Genomic DNA, 23,808 nt, shown 5'->3' with positions numbered 1-23,808 from the left:
TGCAATTCTGAAGTGATATCAGTATCATGGAGAAGGAAATGGCAACCCACTACAGTATTCTTGACTGGAAAATCCATGGACAGAGGAGCCTGGAAGGCTACAGTCCGTGGGATTGCAAAAGAGTCGAACACAACTTAGCAACTAAGCAACAGTATCATGGCACTGATACTGAATCATTCCTTTTTTTAATTTTTTCTTCTCTCCTTTGATTTACAATGAATAGGACATCCATAACCGGGGGTAGCGGGGGAGTGCCTTTGCACAGTATGCATGGACATCCAAGAGCTCCATCCATCTGTGCACCCAAAGTGGGTGGACTGGACCATGGAGTAGTTAGCTGAGTGAGGGAAGTAGCAGAGAAACTAGTGGCAGGAGGTAGTGACAGTACAAAAGGAGGTGGCTATTCTGGCACAGAGCAAGCACAACCTTTCTGCCAGAAGAGATGGAGGGTGAAGGCAGTAAGTGGAAGCCTGCACAGCCATGTGTGTCCCAGCTGGAGGGACCAGTTGCTGTCTTTAAGGAAAGACTCCAGTGAATGCAGAAAGAAAGGTAAGTGAGTAGACAACTGAAGGAAGTTTTTCCTGCCGTCTGCCCTTGGAGGCCAGAGGATCACCCAAAGGCATCTGGGGCTCCCCTAAAATTGAGGCTATCTCTACCACACCATGGGCATTCACAAAGCCCTGTGCTAACTATTCACATCTCACTGCCTCCTCATTTACCACCATGCTTTAATGTTTTGTTATTGTTGTTGTTGTTTTTAACTGTGTGAATTCCTAATCTTAGAAGCTGCTGGTTAACTTTGGTTGTTGTTGTTAAGTCCCTCCGTTGTGTCTGACTCTGTGACCCCGTGGACTGCAGCACGCCTGGCTCCTCTGCCCTCCACTACCTTTCAGAGTTTGCTTAGATTCATGTCCACTGAGTCTGTGATGCTATTTAACCATTTCTTCTGCCTTCAATCTTTCCCAGCATCAGGGTCTTTTCCAATGAATCAGCTCTTTGCCTCAGGTGGCCAAAGTACTGGAGCTTCAGCTTCAGCATCAGTCCTTCCAGTGACTACTCAGAGTTGATTTCCTTTGGGATTGGCTGGTTTGATCTCCCTGTTGTCCAAGTGACTCTCAAGAGTCTTCTCCAGCACCACAATTCGAAAGCATCAATTCTTCAGCACTCAGCCTTCTTTATGATCCAACTCTCACATCTGTACATAATTACTGGAAAACCAAAGTTTTTACTATATGGATCTTTGTCAGCAAAGTGACGACTCTTACTTTTAATACACTGTCTAGGTTTGTCATACTTTTCCTTCCGAGGAGCAAGTGTCTTTTAATTTCATGGCTGCAGTCACTGTCCACAGTGATTTTGGAGCCCAAGAAAACAAAATCTATCACTTCTTCCACGTTTTCCCCTTCTATTTGCCATGAAGTGATAGGACAGGATTCCATGATCTTAGTTTTTTGAATGTTGAGTTTCAAGCCAGTTTTTTCACTCTCCTCTTTCATCCTTATCAAGAGGCTCTTCAGTTCCTCTTCACTTTCTGCCATTAGAGTAGAATCATCTGCGTATCTGAGGTTGTTGCTATTTTTCCCAGCAAACTTCCTTTTGTTGTTGTTTTCTTAACTGTGTGAATTCCCAATCTTAGAAACTGCTGGTTAACTTTGGTTGTGATTCATCCAGCCCAGAATTTCACATGATGTATTCTGCAGAGAAGTTAAATAAGCAGGCTGACAATATACAGCCTTGCCGTGCTCCTTTCCCAATTTTGAACCAGTCTGTTGTTCCAGGTCCAGTTCTAACTGTTGCTTCTTGACCTGCATACAGGTTTCCCATGAGACAGGTAGGGTGATCTAGTAGTCCCATGTATTTAAGTATTTTCCAGTTTGATATGATCTACACAGTCAAAGGCTTTAGTGTAGTCAATAAAGCAAAAAGAGGTGTTTTTCTGGAATTTCCTTGCTTTCTCTATAATCCAACAAATGTTGGCAACTTGATCTCTTGTTCCTCTGCCTCTTTTAGACTCAAGCTTGTACATCTGGAAGTTTTCAGTTCAAGAACTGCTGAAGCCTAGCTTGAAGTATTTTAAGCATAACCTTACTATATATATACTATATATAACACTTACTTGCATGTGAAATGAGAGAAACTGTGAGGTAGTTTGAATATTCTGTGGCATTGCTTTCTTTGGGATTGAAATGAAAACTGACCTTTTCCAGTCCTGAGGCCACTGATGAGTTTTCCAAATTTGCTGGCATATTGAGTGCAGCACTTTCACAGCATCATCTCTGGTTAAGATAAACCAAAAATTTGTGCCATAACGCCACCTTCTGGAAAACAAAAGGAAATCTCCTAACCACCAACCTGCTGAATTCTTAGGATTAAAGAGTCTTACCTAAATAAAAAAAGGTGTTCCCTTTTTAACTTAGGGAATCATGGTAATACAATATCACAAAAGAGAAAATGACAATTTTCCAGCAACCAAACCCAAAGGTATGGAATATTGTGATCTAACTTATAAAGAATTTTAAATAGCTGCTATGATGTAATTCAATGAACTACAAGAAAACTCATAAAGGCAGTTCAGTGGTATCAGAAGTAAAAAAATAACAAGCAGAAGGAATACTTTACCAAAGAGATTAAAATTCTAAAAAGGAATCAGACTTCTAGAGCTGAGGAACTCAATAAATGAGATAAAGAGTGCATTACAATGCATTAGAAATAGAGCAGACCAGAGAGAATTAACAGGCTTACAGATAGAAATATAGAAATAATTCAGGTGGAAGAGGAAAGAGAACTATGGTTTTTAAAAAGTGTACCCTAAGAGAACCATCTGATTCCACTGGAAAGGCCAACATAAGAATAATGTTTATCCCAGAAAGAGAAGAAAGGGGAGAAAGAGCAGAGTTTACTTAAAGAAATAGTTGAGAAATTCCCAAACCTAGGGCACAGCTAAATATACAGATCCAGGAAGCTATCAGAATATCTTATTATCTCACCACAAAAGGTCCTCGTCCAAGACATACTTTAATGAAGCTGTCTAAAGTCAAAAATCAATCATAAATAAACAATTTTCAAGGCATCCAGGAAAAAAAAAAAAAAGACATATTAAAAACTTCCATCCAAGATACCCTATCCAATAAGGTTATTCTTCAGAATGAAGGAGAAATAAAGCCTTTCCCAGACAAAGTAAAGCTGGGAGAATTCACCACACCAGTAGTTCTGCCTTACAAGGAATGCTGAAAGGAACTCTTCAAGCTGAAACAAAAAGATCGAAGTATACAAAACTTTGATTCAGATAAGAAATAGAATGCTGCAAATTATTTTAGAATAGTATGTTAAACTCTTAACTATAAGTGTTAAATGGAGAAGGCAATCGCAACCCACTCCAAGTACTCTTGCCTGGAAAATCCCATGAGCAGAGGAGCCTGGTAGGCTGCAGTCCATGGGGTCAGGAAGAGTCAGACACGACTGAGCAACTTCACTTTCACTTTTCACTTTCATGCATTGGAGAAGGCAATGGCAACCCACTCCAGTGTCCTTGCCTGGAGAATCCCAGGGATGGGGGAGCCTGGTAGGCTGCTGTCTATGGGGTTGCACAGAGTCAGACACGACTGAAGTGACTTAGCAGCAGCAGCATAAGTGTTAAAGGAGAAGAGCGTTAAAAATAATTCCTCTGTGGCTGAGGCAGTAAAGAATCTGCCTACAATGCAGGAGAACTGGGTTCAATCCATGGGTTGAGACTGGAGAAGGAAATGGCAACCAACTCCAATATTCTTGCTGGAGAATCCCATGGACAGAGGAGCCTGGCAGGCTACAGTCCATGAGGTCACATAGTGTTGAACACGACTGAGAGACTAACACTTTCACTTTTTCATAGATACTACAACTTGGTAATGAAATTAGAGCATAAAAAGAGACAACATCTGACAAGGATATTACAAGAAAAGAAAATTAAATAATAAATTAATATATCTGACAAACATAGATGCAAAAATTCTCAACCAAATGTTAGCAAAACAAACTCAAGAACACATTAAAATAATTAAATTTAAAAAATCACTCCCTCAGAGAACTTTCCATTGGCAGAGTATAAGAAGGACCCCATCAAAAAGGGAGGACACTGGTTCTTCTCAAGGGTCAGTCACCCTCTCATTTCCCTTTTAATAAATTTCCTTTTCTTGCCTACCAAAAAAAAGAAAAGTTTTGACAAAATATATGCACCCTTATGTTTATCACAGCTTTACTCACAATAGTCAAGATATGGAAACAACCCAAAAGACCATCAATGGATGAATAGATAAAGTGGTATTCATGCACAGTGGAATGCTATTCAGCCATGAGAAGGGAAGATATCCTTCTGTTTGCTACAACATAATGCTAAGGTGCTTCCTGATAGCTCAGCTGCTAAAGAATCCACCTGCAATGCAGGAGACCGCGGTTCAATTCCTGGGTCAGGAAGATCCCCTGGAGAAGGGGCAGGCTACCCACTCCAGTATTTTTGAGCTTGCCTGGTTGTTCAACTAGTAAAGAATCCACCCACAGTAGGGGGGACCTGGGTTTGATCCTTGGGTCGGGAAGATCCCCTGGAGATGGGAATGACTACCCACTCTAGTATTCTGGCCTGGAGAATTCCATGGACTATATAGTCCATGGGGTAGACAAAGAGTCAGACACAACTGAATGACTTTCACTTTCAGTGCTTAGAGAGGGGCTTCCCTGGTGGATCAGATGGTAAAGAATCTGCCTGCAGCGGGAGAGACCCAGGTTCAATTCCTGGGTCGGGAAGATTCCCTGGAGAAGGGAATGGCTACTCACTCCAGTATTCTTACCTGGAGAATTCCATGGATAGAGGAGCCTGGCAGGCTACAGTTCATGGGGTCACAAACAGTAGGACACAACTAAGTGATAACACTTTCACTTTTTTCAATGCTAAGAGAGAAAGTCAGACAGAGAAAGACAAGTACTATATGATGTCATTATATGTGGAATCTAAAAAAGTGAAACCTGTAAAAAAAAAAACAATAAAATGGTTACTAGGGGATGGGCAGAGAAAAGAGTGAAGGTGTTTAAGGGTACAAACTTGTATCAAGGCACAAATAAGTCATAGAGGTCTAACTAACAGTATAATGAATATAGATCTTGAGAAACCTATATGCAGGTCAGGAAGCAACAGTTAGAACTGGACATGGAACAACAGACTGGTTCCAAATAGGAAAAGGAGTACGTCAAGGCTGTATACTGTCACCCTGCTTATTTAACTTATATGCAGAGTACATCATGAGAAACGCTGGGCTGGAAGAAGCACAAGCTGGAATCAAGATTGCCGGGAGAAACATCAATAACCTCAGATATGCAGATGAAACCACCCTTATGGCAGAAAGTGAAGAGGAGCTCAAAAGCCTCCTGATGAAAGTGAAAGAGGAGAGTGAAAAAGTTGGCTTAAAGCTCAACATTCAGAAAATGAAGATTATGGCATCTGGGCCCATCACTTCATGGGAAATAGATGGGGAAACAGTGGAAACAGTGTCAGACTTTATTTTGGGGGCTCCAAAATCACTGCAGATGGTGACTACAGCCACGAAATTCAAAGATGCTTACTCCTTGGAAGAAAAGTTATGACCAACCTAGATAGCATATTCAAAAGCAGAGACATTACTTTGCCAACAAAGGTCCATCTAGTCAAGGCTATGGTTTTTCCAGTGGTCATGTATGAATGTGAGAGTTGGACTGTGAAGAAAGCTGAGCGCCAAAGAATTGATGCTTTTGAACTGTGGTGTTGCCGAAGACTCCTGAGAGTCCCTTGGACTGCAAGGAGATCCAACCAGTCCATTCTAAAGGAGATCAGCCCTGGGTGTTCTTTGGAAGGAATGACGATAAAGCTGAAACTCCAGTACCTTGGCCACCTCATGCAAAGAGTTGACTCATTGGAAAAGACTGATGCCAGGAGGGATTGGGGGCAGGAGGAGAAGAGGACGACAGAGGATGAGATAGCTGGATGGCATCACCAACTTGATGGACATGAGTTTGAGTGAACTCCAGGAATTGGTGATGGACAGGGAGGCCTGGTGTGCTGCAATTCATGGGGTTGCAAAGAGTCGGACATGACTGAGCGATTGAACTGAATTGTAGTATAATTATCAGTTCAGTTCAGTCACTCAGTTGTGTCTGATGCTTTGTGACCCGATGGACTGCAGCACGCCAGGCTTCCCTGTCCATCACCAACTTCCGGAGTTTACTCAAACTCATGTCCATTGAGTAAGTGATGGCATCCAACCATCTCATCCTCTGTCATCCCCTTCTCCTCCTGCCTTCAATCTTTCCCAGCATCCAGTGAGTCAGTTCTTCACATCAAGTAGCCAAAGTATTGAAGTTTCAGCTTCAGCATGAGTCCTTCCAATGAATATTCAGGACTGATTTCCCTTAGGATGGATTGGTTTGATTTCCTTGCAGTCCAAGGGACTCTCAAGAGTCTTCTCCAACACCGCACTTCAAAAGTATAAATTCTTTGGCTCTCAGCTTTCTTTACAATTCAACTTTCACATCTATACATGACCACTGGAAGAACCATAGCTTTGACTGGATGGACTTTTGTTGGCAAAGTAATGTCTCTGCTTTTTAATATGCTGTAGGTTGATCATAGCTTTTCTTCCAAGGAGTAAGCATCTTTTAATTTCATGGCTGCAGTCACCAGCTGCAGTGATTTTGGAGCCCAAGAAAATAAAGAGCTTAGAAGTTCATTTATGTTTATAGGAATGTTTTTTCTAAAATGCCATGTGACTTTAAAAACTGACAAAATTTAACAAAAATATAACACCTGGTACTATAATACTTGATTCATAAATAGCCATTGTTACATTTGTAGGACAAGATTTAGATTACACAAACTTTTTTACACTCTGGTAATTTGGGCATTTTCATTGGAAAAAATTAAAATAAAATAACTAATATATTTCAAAGTAAAGATTTACTGCTTTGTTGTAGAATAAGAAAACAGAACATACATCATTGCAAAGAAATGTGTATTTGGAGCTTTAAATAATCAACTGGGACTTTCAGAAAGCTTGTCCAACTACAGATAAGTCTATTCACATGCTGTCTTATAATCTGGATACACTTTCCTTTTGTTCCTCCCGCCCACTCCTTCTTCCTTGTCTTCCTCCTTTCCTCTCTTCTTTCTTTTTTCCATAAGATTTAATAGGGGACAGCTGCCATTCCATAGCTAATGGCAGGAAGTACAATCAATTCATTCAAAGTACAAGTATTTGTTCTTGACCCTTCCCTAAAATTCTGTTTTTCTCATTTTATTGGAGGGAAGAAAAAGCAAGATAGTAATTTCTTTGTAGCGTTCCAAGAATGTGTACAAATCACATAGGAGAAAAAGAAAAATTTTATATTATGAATTTGGATTCAAATGATACTTAAAGTTTTAATACAACTAATTCCTGGTAAATATTTTCTGGTTTAATTCACTGAGGTACCCTATTATTATAATATAGCATTACTGTTTTATGCAATGTTTACCTAAAAAATATGTAAATATTAATAGTAACAGTTCATTGAAAACTTAGGTCTCTGCCCAAAAAATTTCCATAAAACAATCATTTTGTTTAATTGTTCATGTTTATTCAAAAGTATAGGGCACTGTTATTATGAGAATGAAAAATCCAATCATTTTAGCAATTGTGTATGTGTGTGTGCATAGCCATGAGCACATATATTTAAGTAAATACAAAATTAGATTACTACTGAATAAGGAAGTGCATTCTCATATCTCATTAGATTCATGTATAAAGATAAAATACCTATTCGGTATTATTTTCACAAGGTACAGTAAACATTTCTTTAAAAATGTGCCTGAAGAGTGCGTTTTTTACTAATCTTCCAAACTGTGCTGGTGTGCAGCACTTAGGTCAGCTAGAAGGTAAAATGTTTTAATTCAGCAGTAAGTAGAAATTAAAGATTCACAGGATTTGTTGAACTTTACCAGATATGAAAGTAGCCTTTTCTTTCATAAACCTGACTATAGTTTATATATGACTACATATAAGCATTATATAAGACTATAGTACTTAAAATTAGTTTATAAAAAATGTTTTTTATAAATCTGTTAACCTCAGAGAACTCCAGATTTTTACAGAAAATGCATAATAAGATCCAAATTCATTTTATTTAAAAGTCTGAGAAAGAGCCAAATATTTTAATCACTCACAGAAAAATGCTTCAATTAGTTTTCAGCAATAATAACTGGTGATCGTTTCTAAGTATACTAGTATGATGGTAAAGGTGTGAATTAAATTGTGTCAACCAAATCCTCCCAGATGTGCTACTCATCAACCTTTATGGTTTTCATGGGTAAGCTCCCAAAAGCCAACAGAGATCCAGAAAAAACTAAGTTGCGTAAAACAAACAAACAAAAACCCCACATGCTTAAATAAACTCTTTCACTCATTCTAAAATACAAGCACCCCTTTTTAAACCATGAATACTCTTGCTAGCAGATGAAAGGAAGAATATTTTTTCATTAAAAAACATGCAATCATATTAAAACATGAAATAGAAAACATTTGTCTAAAGAGTTAAATCAGTTTCATGATTTTGAAAAGCACAGAAAATATTACATTCAATTTATTTCTACTGATCCATCCTTCTATTTATAACACAATTTTAATCTCAATTTTTAAAGTTAAATTTGATCTATTTCTCCAAGAATATTAGCAAGAATTTAGACTCCCTCTTTATCTTCTCTGCTCATGTTTTATGATGGTTTAAACAACAGTTTCTAGTTAAAAAGTTATTTTCCTCAGAACTCATATTTATTTCTACATTTCTTTCTGCTCCTGGTATTACTGCTTTGCTGAGGTCAAACTAGCTATCATTCTTTTATAGAAAATCAGTTTATATCATTATTTTTAGTGGTTTAAAATGTGACCATGTTTCTAGGTGTGTGTATGTGTACGTGTGTTTCTGTTTTAATTATTGTTTTCCATTCATCTAATTCAGCGTAATATGAGCTTTTATAATTGAGACACATTATTCTTCATGTGTGTGTGAAGTCGCTCAGTCATGTCTGACTCTCTGCGACCCCATGGACTGTAGACTACCAGGCTCCTCTGTCCATGGGATTCTCCAGGCAAGAATACTGGAGTGGGTTGCCATTTCCTTCTCCAGGGGATCTTCCCAACCCAGGGATCGAACCCGGGTCTCCTGCATTGCAGGCAGACACTTTATCCTCTGAGCCACCTTTATTTTTTGCTACTAATTTTTAAATTATTGAAACTGGTTTATTGTTAAGTAAAAATATAAATATTCCATAAGTAATTGAAAAGTCTGCAGACTTTTCATGTAGAATATTTACACCCTGTCCCTTAACTTGGCTTTCCTATTTTCCATCTCTTTATCTGACTGTAGTTTACACTGGTTATTTATCTCAAATTTGTTTTCTAATTTGCTGAGTCTCTCTTTACTTGGGTGTAATCTGCTGTTTCAGCATCTACTAAATTCTTTATTTCAATGATTCTGCTTTTCATTTCTCTATACTGCTCTTTGTCAGTTCTACTTGATCATTTTGATAGTCTTTTATTCTTTCCATTCTTTTAATCTTTTATTTCTTTATACATATAAAACATTTTGTATCCTAAATCTATTTCAATATCTACATTTACTTTGGTTTGATTTAGTAGTCTGTTATTTATGCTGATTTTTACTCATGGTGACTTGTTTCCTCATGCATTTTATGTTTTCATTTTTATTGTGAGAATATGTTTCCTGGAAATGGATCTGTAAGCCTAGATGACTGCATTCAACAGAAAGACATGAAGAGAAAGTGCCATAAGTAGAGGGAGGGGAAAGTGAAAGTCCTGATGTAAGAATGCCAGTGTAGGAGGTGGTTGTAGGGTCAGTTAAAAGAGGGATTGGGAGCCATGAGTGAAGATAAGTCACCTTTCAAGGAATAAATGAGTGAATGAATATGTGATATGAGGGAAGACTTGAAAAGCCCTACCAGAAATGCAGGATCATCAGGTAAGTCATCTTTAGGTAGATTACTCTGGCAGCAGGATGGCAAATGGATTAGAAGGAGGTAAGGCAGAGACAGGAAATCATGGAGAAAACAGTAGTAAATACCAGAGATATGGAGAACTTGAACAAGTCAATGATGGGATAACTGAAGAAAAGGGGACATAAGAAAATTCAAGACACAGAGCTAAACTTAACCTTTTAAAAATCAACCAGTAATGCTCTCTTTCCAAAGATCCACACCAATGTTTTCATACCCATTCTAATAGAGATGACATCCCAAAGCATCCAAAGTATTTTTTACTTGGGAGAGTAACACTCATTTCACAATCATAAAAGTTAGACTATCTGTATTGATGGTCATATACTACGTGTCTTAGAAGACTTTAAGAATAAACAGCCCGATAACAAGAAGTTAATGTTTCAAGGGTATACTGTCTTGATCTGGGGAGTTGTTCTCAGCTAATGAAAAAACGTAAAAACTTGAAAGAAGTTTTAAATATTAAAGTTGCTAATGCCAAATTAATCCAAATAGCCAAATCAGAAAAGTTTTCTTGTTTAGAGATATGATATTACAGAAAGCTGAAACGTTTCAGTATACTGTTAGAGTTTCTAATTCTGTAACATAAACTTCTTTTTAATATTATCCTTTTGTAATAATATCTTAATCTGCACTATTAGTGACAATACTTTGGATTACAGAAATACCCAAAGATGTTTACATCTTTCCCTAAAATTGCTTATTTAATTATTCTACCCAGTCATGAACCAAAATCACATTTCTGACTTTACACTTGAGGTCAACAGGAACAATAATAATAATAGCTAAAATTCACTGAGGACTTAATATGTTCCAGACAATATTTACATATATTAATTCATTTAACCTCATGTATGCATACTAAGTCTCTTCAGTAGTGTCCAACTTTTGTGACCCTATGCACTGTAACCCACCAGGCTCCACGGGATTCTCTAGGCAAGAATACTGGAGTAGATTTCCATGCCGTCCTCCAGAGGATCTTCCCAACACAGGAATTGAACCAGCCTCTCTAACGTCTCCTGCATTAGCAGGTGGGTTATTTTCCACGAGTGCTACCTGGGAAGCCCAATTTAATCTTCAATCCTCTGAGATGGGTTATAATTGTTACTTACATTTTTAGAGACAAGGAAACTGAGATACAGAAAGGATAAGTCCATTACCCAAGGTCATACAGCTGGCATTAACCTGTGAAGTTAGAATTCCAATCCAAACATTCCTCTCATAACCACTCCACTCCACTGCCTATCTAAAAGTGTGGTTCATTACATTAGTATGTTTTGTTGAATTTTGTAGCTTTATGCTGTTTGAAAGAGTGCTGCTGGAATCATCCTCATTTATATTACCTCCACCGTGCCCTTCTGTGTAATTCTCAAAATAGAAACAATCTTCATTTGAAAATACAGATATTCTCTATGTGACAGCATGTGTATATTGTCATGCCCTTGAGCTAGCTAGTCATAAAAACTTTCAAAGATAATAACAGATTTTGTTGACAATAACAACCAGACTCAGAAATCCCTCAGCCCAGACTGAGGGCAGGGGTGGGGGGTCAAGTTTGCAAGCCCAGTGGGAACTTCCTCCTGATGTCACAAGTTACTGGACACAGAGTCCATGGCTCCTACTCCCAGAGGCAGGTATGGCTCAAAGAAATTTAGACGTGTAGGTGTCAAGGAAATAACTGGACACCTCACTGAACTCACTGAAGTGCAGCGGCCACCTGGCCACCTGCATGTCCTTTGCCCTGATGTTCAGGGAGCCTTTCCCACCTAGATTAGATACTGCTTCAAGTATCAGGTAGACCCTATGAACCAGACTTATGGAGAATGCCAATTTCACACTGCTTCCAGACACCTCTGTTTTAGGCTCCTCCTGAACATGGAGCCTGACTGAGATCAGACTTGATCAAGATCTCCTTAGATACATTCATCTTGTCTAATAACACTTGCTGGAAGGTCTCTTCTTTGCTGCTTGTTGGTCCTCGGTAGCTCTCTTGACACTTGACCTTTTCAAGCTCTCCCTTAGGACTTCACAGCAATTCTTAGAGACTTCCCTGGTGCTCAGACCAGGTAAAGAGTCTGTCTACAATGCGGGAAACCTGGGTCGGGAAGATCCCCTGGAGAAGGAAATGGCAATCCACTCCAGTACTATTGCCTGGAAAATCCCATGGACAGAGGAGCCTGGTAGACTACAGTCCATGGGGTCGCAAAGAATCGGACACGACTAAGCGACTTCACTTTCACTTCACTTTGGGCTAGAAATTATGTCAGAAATTTTGCTACTAAAAGAAAATAAGACACTCAAAATGGGCCAATGGATGCTTCCATGAACAAATCAGTGGCTGATAGAGACTTCAGGGACAGTCACATGAAAATTCATTTTTATTAGATCACCTAAAATAAAAAAATTATAAAATACATGGGGGGATTCTGCAGATCTTCCATATACTTGCAAGGTAGCATGTTTAAAATATATTAATTTCTCCATTTATTTGGCACTTACTGAGTACCAACAGCAGAGCAATGTAGGGACAAAGAAAGAAGATTCTGTTTTCAGGAAGTTTAAAATCTGATTAAGGAGGAAGACACTTATCCAACCGTCTGTTCTATGAAGCCGATAAGAGCCTGGAAGCTAATACTTTTCATAATAGATGTTAAACTAATTACTTAAATGGATGGTGCATTTTGCTTTCTTTCCAAAGTGATGCAGTCAAAGCACCTGGTCAAAGATCAAGTTGCAGTCACTTCCTGGCTCCTCCCTTGGTCACAAGAAAGCCACCCTTTCCTGTCATAGTAGCTGGAAAAGAGCAATCACAACACTGTCAAAACAGTGAAAGCTATAATAGACCTGGGGATCATGCTGGATGTTTTGAGAAAGAGAATCATTCACACTTTTACCTACCCAAAAACATATATTGAGAACCCAACCCACTGTCTTCCAGGACTTACCCCTGAGCTCTGGGGACCATGAAGTGGAAACAACAAAAAAGAAAAAGGAAGTCTTTGCTTTCTTGGAGCTTGGGTTGAAGGGATAAATAAATAAGTGCATGCTTAATGCTTCAGGTGATAAGGACCAAAGTCCAAATAGAAGAAAGCATTCTATCACTTTGGCTACAAAGGTTGACCTTGGATATGGAGCTACCAAGTAGACTGTTGCCTGAGCATCAAACCAACACTGGAAAGACAGGGTTGAAAGACGAAGAGAGGCTGACACTGACGGCATCACCTCACCTGGATCTAATCTTGCCTGAAATGAAATGATGTGAACAATTCCTTTTTGTTTAAGTCACTTGCCAATACCCCAATCCTTGACACTCCCATTTCTTATTACTCCACATATAATCAAACAACCATTAAGTTCTGAAAGTGTTCTTTATGTGCAGTGTCACTTTTTCATTCTCACTGCCATCCTCCCACTTCAGTCCTTCTCACACCTGTAAGATGGAGTAACAGCAGAAGGCCTCGGGGTGGAGCCCAGAGGAAGTCGTGAAAGAGGAAGGACCACTCTTTGGCCGACAAAATCCATGCAAGTCGGCCCAGGCAGCCACTCAGCATCACCTCATCTAAGAAAATGGGAGGCTCTGGCATGTGGATGCTGGGGGTTGGGAGGGAGGGTAAGGGAGAGTGGGTAACCCAGTCTTATTCCTAGGAAACTGGGATGCTGATTAATATCCAACATATGTCCTTTCCCTGTTCAAGTGCACAATAGTCTGCAGGATGTATCTTCCCACTCCTGCCTCACCTTACAACAAAATTCATGAGGAAAAGCATCTTTTTCTAGACAAACATCCAGCCTCTCTTCCAAAAACTGAATCCTATTAATATCACCTATAAGAAGAATAAGTGAAATCAGTCAATAGCAATGCAAATCTCCCAAAGATTAGATTTTCATGTTTCTTAAAAGAGATCAGTAGCTCATCATGACAAAGAATAGTAAATTATGATGATGAAACATTTATTCTTATAATCTGGAAAATTGATATTATGTTTCTTAACCTTGTACCAGAGTTCAAAATAGATCATTCGACTTTCTTTAATTGGTAACTGACTCTGAGATTTGTCAATTCTACTGTGTTCTATGCCCAATTTTTTTTCAGAAATGTTCCCTGTAAATTTAAGAATGCAAAAAGTAATTGGTGTTTGCTCCCTTAAACTCTCTTAAATATATCTAACTAAACTCTTCATATCCTCTTCAGTCCCCCAATTTTTTAACCCCCCACAGTGATGGAACAGTTCACACATAGAGAAGGATATGCTTGAAATGTCAAGTTCACAGGTTTTCTTATCAGAACGTCCATGAATCAAGAGCATTGCAGAGAAACCTAAGAATTACTCACACACAGCAGCTGGCTAGCTTTATGACATTACACAGCTATTTATTTTTTTCTTTTTACATTGTATTACTTTTAGTGTAGCAATGTCCTTATTCTCAAGTTTTTAAATATCAAAAACACAGCAAAAGTAAAGCTACATGACAAATCTTTAATTTTTATAATCTCCAAACATTCAAACAGATGTCAATAGATACATATTATTTTTCTTAAATCAGCCAAATCTGAGACATTTAAATATTAACAGTTGTTAAAATATTTTCTTCTACAATAGTTTTGATTAAAATGACTTTCTTTGACTTGAATCAAATTATTGAAATATTTTCTAATGCTAATTGGATTCCCTTTATTATATCTACTGGCCTTTAAATGAAAATCCTACCAGCCATCCCTTAGTACTATACTAACAGGAACCAGGACCTGGGAAGGCCTCAGAGGCAGGTTAAGTGCTGCTGGTTCTAAGGGTGACTGCATACCAATATCCTAGAACACAGAATACCTCTGACACATGCAGGCAATAGTTTCAACTGGGTTCAACTGGGTCAGGACAGATGTCGTTATATTTCTTGATTGCTCACATACTCAGAAATCCTAAGTAAATAATATTTGCTTTTGCATCATAGTAAATAAGAAATAGTTCCATCCCATAACTGGATTGTCACCTAATCCAGTCTGTGCCTCTCTTATAACTATTGACAGTTTTTAATTCCATCAGCAGTTCTCTCTGCCCTACCAGAGAGAACTGTGTGTCTGTCCCCTAAGACACACAGACATATCTGCACACAGAAGTATCATTCTGCCACTTCCCCACCAATTCACCATTCCTTATGTATTCATCCAGCTTAACCTTATCAAGCTCTTTGGTTTCCTGAGGATTTAAAAATGTTAAAATAAAAAAATTAATTACAACCTTGAGAGGTGCAGGTGGCACCTGATCTGTCCCAAGGCAGCAGGTCACTCCGTATTCATCTAAACAGCAGTATCATGCTTGCTTCTAAACTCCAGTTCCAGAGAAACTTTCTATTGAGTCTTGAACACTGTAAGTAGTGAGATGATGCTGAAATGAGGATGTGGGAACACAAGGTCTAAGCTACAGCGTTATATGGCTACTGAGGTTATTTAAACTGCCACTGATTCAAAATAAGGTGGAATCTTATTTGGAATAAGCCCCTTCCTCCCACAGAGGTCCAGTGAACATGCAGCATAAAAATCCCTTCTCTTCAGGTGACAGCAACTAAGGCAAGTGATGGAACCACAGGTGATACGTTATCAAAGCCACATCTCAGTAAAACTTGGGTGTGCATATGTGCTCAGTTGCTTAGTCATGTCTGCCTCTTTGTGACCCCGTGGACTGTAGCCCGCCAGGCTCCTCTATCCATGGGAATCTCCGGGCAAGAATTCTGAAACGGGTTGCCATTTCATCCTCCAGGGTATCTTCCTGACCCTGGGATCAAACTCATGTCTCCTGAGTCTCCTGCATTGGGAGGTGGACTCTTTACCACTGTGCCACCTGGGAAGCCCTCAATAAAACTCAGGAACAGATAAATTTAAATATCTGATACACCATTTATCATATCACTAAAGTGACACATCTGAAAATACTATATTTGCCACTTAAAAATGCAAAGATTTTTCATGTTTTTCTCCATAAGTTAGGTATAACTAACACATCCTCCATGAGTATCATATCCTGGCATACTACTGAATAAAAATGTAATAAAATCCATATTCTGGTAGGATATACCTTTTGTTTTTCATCTGTGATTAACAGCCTTGGAGGAATTTTTTTTTAATTTGCCCATGAAATGGGTATATATTTTTAAATAAAAATTACTTAGTTTAAATTATAAAGCTTTTAACTTCAAACTACTTAAAATGTCAAATACTTTATGTTTCAATTTCATTTCAAATCAGTACATTGAAAATACCCATTACCTGGAAACTAAGGAGAATATTTTTACTATTTATTGTGAGCCAGACTCCCTATTTTATTATTAAAAGGGGAAGTTTCCAATGAACCAGAAAGAAAATGTATTTTAAAGCAACAACCAAACTAAGCATATTTATTATCACACAAGATTATATTTTTACCTGCCAGATATGTGCAATCTCTATGTCAAAGCAATATTTTCAAAAAGTTAAAAACATAACACGTACAAATGTAGAACAAATGTATGCTAAAGATTTATAAACTCATTAATGCCTACTCCAGGAAAAGAGTATTTTGAGAAACTAGGAATTTACAAGCATTTCTAGAGGAAGGTTAGAATGAGATTGCTAGGTTACATAAAAGCTGATCAGTGCTCTACAAGGCAATACAAACCTGTAGTTATCATGTGTACCTGATGGAAAAAGAAATCATCAATTGTAGTGTCCAAACTCTAATCAAACACTAAACGACCAAGTCAGACATACATGCATTCTTCTAGATACTTAAACAATCATATGGGTCTATTAAACAATTTTCCTGCATAATATCAAAAGATCATGCTATATTATTATCTTTAATTTTTTAAATTTCGTATTGGAGTATAGTTGATTTGCAATGTATTAATTTTTGCTTAACTTAAAAGTTATGTATAATTGTTCTTAGCACATTGACTTTAAAATTATGCCACATAACTCAAACTGGGAAAAACAAGTATGATATTTTGAAAGAATGTATTACACATGGTCTAATGCTGTTCAGAAATGGGCAGACATAAGTAATTCAGTTTTTTAAAGTTATCCAATATTGTGCAACAGACACTGAAAGCAATCGGTGCTACAGAGGACCACAGAGGGCAGATGGAGTGGGAACACTTCAGAAGTTACTCTAAAGAACTCTGGATGTTGACGCCAAGCCTTTAAGGGCTCTAAAATGTAACTAGGGAGAAGATCTAGAGGTTAATTTCATACTTGCTTTTCAAGATTTAAATCAGAATTACAGGTAAACCCTGGTTCTATTAGTTCCAAATTGTTTGAGCTCTTTTAAACTTTTGTAAGTATACTTACATATTGAAATTCTGATTTCGGTTTAAAGGGGAAAATTCAAGTTAAAACTTGCTCAGTTAATTGAGATTTTTGTTACTGAGAATGTCCTTTATTTAGTACTTTTGAATTTTTTTTTTTTTTTTTTTTTTTTACAAATGGATTCCTGATTTGGTGTGCTTCCCTTGTGACTCTGTTGGCAAAGAATCTACCTGCAATGCAGGAGACCTGGGTTCAATCCCCAGGCTGGGAAGATTCCCTGGAGAAGAGAAAGGCCACCCACTCCAGTATTCTAGCCTGGAGAATTCCATGGACTGTAGAGTCCGTGGGGTCGCAAAAAGGTGGACATGACTAAGCGACTTTCCTTCCTTTCTTCCTTCCTTCCTGATTTGGTTGATTTACTCAAAGGAGCAGATTTTCTTGAGCTGCAGTCTTCTCCCCAAAACAGGTTTTCAGGTGTGGTAAGGTCACTGATAATCTGTCCTTAGAGTCATTATGTTTGTTTGCTTAAAGAGTCTCCCCAAACTGCACAAGCTTCAGGCCCCCCAAAGCACAGCTCTAGCCTTGCCTGTCACTCCATGTTGACATGGACTCAGTAAGTTTTTGTTGTTGTTGTCGTTTTGAGGAAAAAACTGCCACTGTTTTCCCTAAATTTTAAAAATGTCCTGACCTCAGTATTTCTGGGAAGTTTATTCAAATATGATTTTTTTAAGTCTGTTTACTAGTTTTTTGATTCTTTCCAAAAAGACTGATCCATTGCTTACTATGCTTCTGTCCATATTCCATGCTCATTTTCCTCAACACGTTTCATTACATCACGAATGGATTCCCTGTTCACTTGTTCCAGGGGCACATCCTCTGATAGGCTCTCTTCCTAAATCAAGGAACATATTATGGATGGTCTAATGCCTTTCAGAAATGGGCAGTCACAAATAATTCAATCTAAATATGCAACCAAAATACTGACATTTTCCTATTCAGATTATATCTCTTCTTCCTCCCCAAAGATAAGGAAATTCATAAAGAGTAGATTCACAGGGATAATCCTGATTAATTTGGAGAAGCAGAATTACTTCAGATAAACATTAAGCACACTATGAGACACAAAGAAACCTGCACCAACCAAAACATTAGCAGGATTTTAGTCCATATTATCCAAGGTGAAAACTTCTTTATGGACTATACAGTCATAGCACACATAGCAGTACTTGAGACTGATGGTGCTCACTTAGCAGTAAAGTATGTAGATGACACTTAGCAAATAATTACACAGAATCAGTGCCCACTGAAATGACAAAGAGTTCTGAAAACAATATCCTCAAGAAGGCACATGTGATAAACGCACTATTAGACATTCACCTAAATTCTCGTGATTTTATACTTCTTAGCAGTTGAAGCATTATGTTCAGTTCCTCCATTCTGCTTGCATTTACCTTTATACCAAATTCTTAGGTTAATCAAATTATTGGGTTAGGATAATTCATATAATGTGTCTCACTATTATACTATCTATATTATTTTTATTTCAAAATAATAATATTGTGTGATAATTTCTATGAGAGGAATATAATAATAAACTTTCATTAAAGATGACACAATAACACTTCAGCACATAAGGAAGCCAACCCTCCAATGAAGAAAGGATTCAAATCTGATAACAAATCTTCAAACTGAGGTGCTAATACATTTATTGCTTAGATCAAGCATTAGGTATCACATGAGGATCACAGGTTTGTTTTCCATGTTGGCCAACAACCCTCAATCATGAGCAGAGACCTCTCACACATATGCAGGAGTTAAGAGAAGAGATATTGATGGATAAAAATAAATCCTGATTATCACTCCTAAAACAGTCATTCAAATTGTATGCCCCACCTGTCGTGGGCCAGAATATATCTTTTCCCCCCTCATAACAAGGACACTTAGGAAGGAAACAAAATGAAGATTCTAGAGAAAATTGCAAGGTGGAGTTGAGTGGGTCATACTCATTAAATTGAATCCCTTCATCTATAAATGTCATCATTCATGTTAAATAATCACCATCAACAGCAGTTGAAATGTCTAACACAGGCTTCAGTCCTTTTTATTTTCAGTGGGGAGTAGGGTTAGGGAGGGCATCAACTTCTAGGAAAATAATTCAGCTGTAAATTAACTTCCAATTGTGTTGTTCCTTAACAGGAAAGACTGACCCTTACTCATCAAAGTGATATGTGATCCAGGAGACAGATTTACAACACCAAATATGCAATCAAAATATTGACATTTTCTATTCAGATTATACCTCTTCTTCTTCTCCTCCTTCTTTCCCCAAAGATCTGGAAATTCACAAAGAAATAGTAGATTCACAGGGATAATCTTAAAGCAGAGAGCTACTGCCTTCTTCCACTTGTGGCTCATAGTGGAAAGTAAGTGAACCAGCCACTGTCTTCACCACATCTTCTCACAAACAGGACTCTAACTTGGGATCTATATTCTAACTTTCCTCTTCAGTTCCAGTTAAGAACTGGAATCTTAGATTCCACTAGAATCTTGACTAAGATACAGAGAGTACCTTAGTCATCTTGACTAAGTACATAGAGTACGAGAAGGCAAACCAAGTAGAGGTACATGATTTTTACATATCAAGTCCTAGGTCAAAATTTGGAGATGCTGCCCATTCAACTTGTTTTATCTTCAAAAAGGCAGAGAATACATATATATACACACGCACATAAAGTCCATGGTTTTTGCTCTTTAGAAACATTACTCTCTCCATACAGACTTTTCCTGACTTAAAACTTGCCATTAATTGTAAAGATTCATTTCAAAACATGGGTAATTTCTGAGATGCCAAATGTTTCAAGCAAGTCTTATATCTTGAGAGGATGTCTTACGCCAGAACCTCACCCAGGCTGACCCCTCTGTATGATTTACTACTAAGAATAAGCTGTAAACAGAGTAAAAATGTCTCTGGATCCTTTGGGGGGAAAGATCTGTACCTTTTAAAAATTTACATGCAGTTATCATTATTTTCTTATTAGGGCTCAAGAATATTTCATTTTTGTTAGTTTTAAAATCTTATCTGAAAGGATTACTTGAGTTCTTAAAATACTTCTTAGGAATAAAAAGGTTAGCCATCAAAAGCTTTGAGCAATGCTGATGTTTATGATTTCTTTTTCATAAGCCTAATTCCCATCCAGGTGGCAAACTCCTTTTTAGAATTTCTCAAATGATGGGACAGGACTGAAAAAAAACAAAAACAAAAAAACCTCTACCCTGACTTAAGTAATAACAAATTTCAAATACATGCTTGAAACACCTTGTTTGTATATAAATCTACATATACAAACAAATGCCTCCCAAACATTCTAGAGTTAAGGAGAAACCCAGTTGATCCAATTAGCTAATATGGATTATAATGAGATTCACTGGCCTCTGAAGCTATGGTTACAAAGGATACTGTCAAGTGCGATTACCAAGAAATTATCACTTTGTGTAGTCTCTATGAATCTTTACGTCTACAAAGTCATTTAAATATATACTTCACACTTGATCAACTGTAACAGCCATCTGTGTGGTGATCAAGGATTTTAACTATAGAATCTCAAATGCTCTTAACAATGCAAATTTACATAGGTACTTTTAATTCACTGAACTTTAGACAAGAGTACTAAATACATCTAAATAAAACAGAGGCTGAAAAGTTAAAACTAGCAATGATATTTGAAGTCAGCCAGAGATCCAGGTGGACTGAGTTGGGAGACATATCCAACTCAGAAAGGGATATCTGCCTGGCTATTCAGACACGAAGCACCTCAGAGCATGTGACTGCTAAAAAGATGCTCAGTATGAAGAACATTATACCTCTGTGGATTTCAGGGGACAAAACACAAAGAGAAAAAAATAAATATACAAACAACTGATCTTGCCAGTATCTTATAATCACATCTAAGGAAACAAGAAAGGCAGCACAGAACTCTGCTTATCTTACAAGGGAAGGACTGTTGAAGCTGCTTCCTTTAAGTAAGAGTGACCTCCAGTGACTTTTCAATTGCACCTCAGGGTACTGCATTAAATTATTCTATAATTCTTTCAGATTAGCAAATCATTCAGTACTAGTCATTTTTAAGTTCTCAGCAAAGTGACAAAGTGACTTGCAGGACCTACGGATTTCATGTAAATGCCCCCATTTTAATTAACTCATGGAAGTTGTACACAAAGATAATTAAAATTGTGTCTGAAACACAGGGCAGGATTTGCTAACGCTCATTTTTAGGAGTGACTCACATAATATGGCATTAAATGAGCTAATACTAAATGATGACAGCACAAAAGTATCACAGACTGGGCATATATGGATGAATGCTGGAAGGGTAACTGTATTTGTACAAAATGCTTTTCACTTTAGTGCAAACTTCACTGTGAGGGCAGAGTTGTTTCCCCTCCCCCACTCCAGCTAAATCTGGATATCCAGAAACAAGATCAGTTTCTAAACATGCCTACTAGCACTTTCTTGAAATACATACTAGCTTACCTTACTCCCTACAACTTGATTTTTAAAAATTCTTCAAGGGAATATGATGTGGAAGGAGGACATGGGGGCTTTCTTAAAATCCCTCAAGGAAAGAAAAGCCCTGTGATGGAGATTTTAATCTGAATAACACTTGGAAAACTTTTTCTGATTTTCAGATTAAAATGCCCTGAGGTCAGCTGAATCAATTTGACTAGCATCTTCAGATCACTCACGGTGCTAGTTCAGAACTGAGGGGTTAATATATCTTCACGGAACCAACAAAATCGGAAACACAACAGATCACAATATACAAGCATGTACACTTGCAAATGAACCTGAATGGCAGGTTTTATTTTTCCTTTCAGCAAAAGCCATCTACCTTTGAAGGGTCTATCCTTACCGGAATTCTGACTATCCAGGTTTGCCATCTGAGCTCTGCTGCGGAGCCCGCCCGCCTGTGCAGCTCCCGAATTCTTGGTACCCAATTCCGCAGAGCCCCAGCAGCAACCATCTATGCTAATGCAGGACCCGGCCAGGTCGGCCAGCGATTTTCTTTCTTACATTAATCCAACAAAATGCATTGGTATTAAAAAGAAACAAATGACCACATTGGCATGATCTTCTCTTCTTCTTTCTCTCTCTGGTCTCTGTCCGCCTCAATATTCTCATGCTAATTTTAGGTTTTACTAGAACTTGAGCTTTCTCAATGAATATTCAAAACAACAGCACACAGACAAAATTCAGCTCACAGACAAAAAGTCAAACAGGCTTTGTGTTTCACAGACCTGACAAGTGGGAAAACCATTGTAAACTGTCCTATCCAAGCGTTGAGACTTTGCGATGTTTTTTAAATGCCTCATTTTCAGAAACAGGCCAACTAGTCCATTTGTAAAATTCAATTATTATTATTTTTTAATAACACGAATTCTAAGTTGTCAGCATAAGTTTTAAAAGATGTGCTGTACTCACAAGTATTCCCTGCTGCTAATGTACTCCAGGGTTGGGCAGACAAAAGAAAGAGCATCCTGAGAAAGGTTCCCGCGACGGGGTCCATGCTCAAAGTCGCCGGGGCTCCCCCACCCCAAAATCCCACGGTGTCCAGGCAGGTGCTCTGAGCTGGGATCTGCCTGCTCCCTCCCTCTCGGGGTCGCCAGCGCTTCCTCCTCAGCGCACTGCGAACCCGCGCAGCCGGCGGGGCGGGAGCCCCAACCTGCAGCCACACCCCCACCCCCCCACCCCCCACCGGCTCCTGCCGCGCTGCAAGCTCCGCGAGGCCCGGGCGCCCCTGGCGGTGGCGGGCGGAAGTGCGAGTCAGATCGTTGAAGGTCTTCAACTTGAACTCTCTACAGACGACGCTGGGGAGGTCGCTCTTGATCCGGGGTCCTGGCTCCTTCACTTGCAGGTTTCCCACTCTCAGCAGCTGAGTGGTTCAATGGACTTTAGTCTAAGGAGACCGAACTTCACCATGGTGATGATGCTTGAGCACGAACACTGATGCTAGGAAAAGTGTGTTTTTGTTTGTTTTTTTTTAGTTGAAAAAAAAAGTAGGACAAGTAATCACTTGTTTGAAGGAAATATTTGCATGTATTGAGAACTGTTGTAAAAAAGACTGTTCTTGTTTTCTCAACTCATTTAATGATTTGTATTTTTAAAAACCCTATTATAGTAATCATTTCAAAATATGTAGAGTTATATGTACAGTGTTATATGTCAAAACACATTTCAATAAAGGGGATATAAAAATAATTTAAAAAACTACCCCACTTCTACTGTAATGTCATCATTTTATTATGTGTATTCTTACTTGGAGATTTGAGAGTTATGGTCTGCAGATACAGAAAACTAAAAACTGGCACCCTGGGAGAAGGAATCTTATTCCAAACATCATCATGGAAGTGACCTTACATTAAGGAAGTAAACTGAATAACTTAATTGATGAATGAAGAGTTTTGTATCAACTTCTGTATACTGTGT

The 23,808-nt window shown here is 38.3% G+C and overlaps 1 protein-coding gene across 3 annotated transcripts in view; it reads right to left on the bottom strand.

Moving 5' to 3' along the window:
• LOC133252845 (contactin-associated protein-like 3) overlaps positions 1-23,071 on the bottom strand; it is a 236,558-nt gene extending 213,487 nt beyond the window's left edge. For all 3 annotated transcript variants that reach the window (XM_061425821.1, XM_061425822.1, XM_061425823.1), the window contains exon 1: positions 22,804-23,071. In XM_061425821.1, the coding sequence (XP_061281805.1) occupies positions 22,804-22,888 (85 nt within the window). In that variant the 5' untranslated portion in view covers positions 22,889-23,071. The remainder of the gene's footprint in view (positions 1-22,803) is intronic.
• Positions 23,072-23,808: the final 737 nt, after the last annotated feature.

The sequence above is a fragment of the Bos javanicus genome, chromosome 8 (assembly GCF_032452875.1).
Source record: "Bos javanicus breed banteng chromosome 8, ARS-OSU_banteng_1.0, whole genome shotgun sequence".
Classification (NCBI taxonomy): domain Eukaryota; kingdom Metazoa; phylum Chordata; class Mammalia; order Artiodactyla; family Bovidae; genus Bos; species Bos javanicus.
Note: the sequence above shows the minus strand (reverse complement) of the source record. Positions and strands in the feature narration are given on the sequence as shown.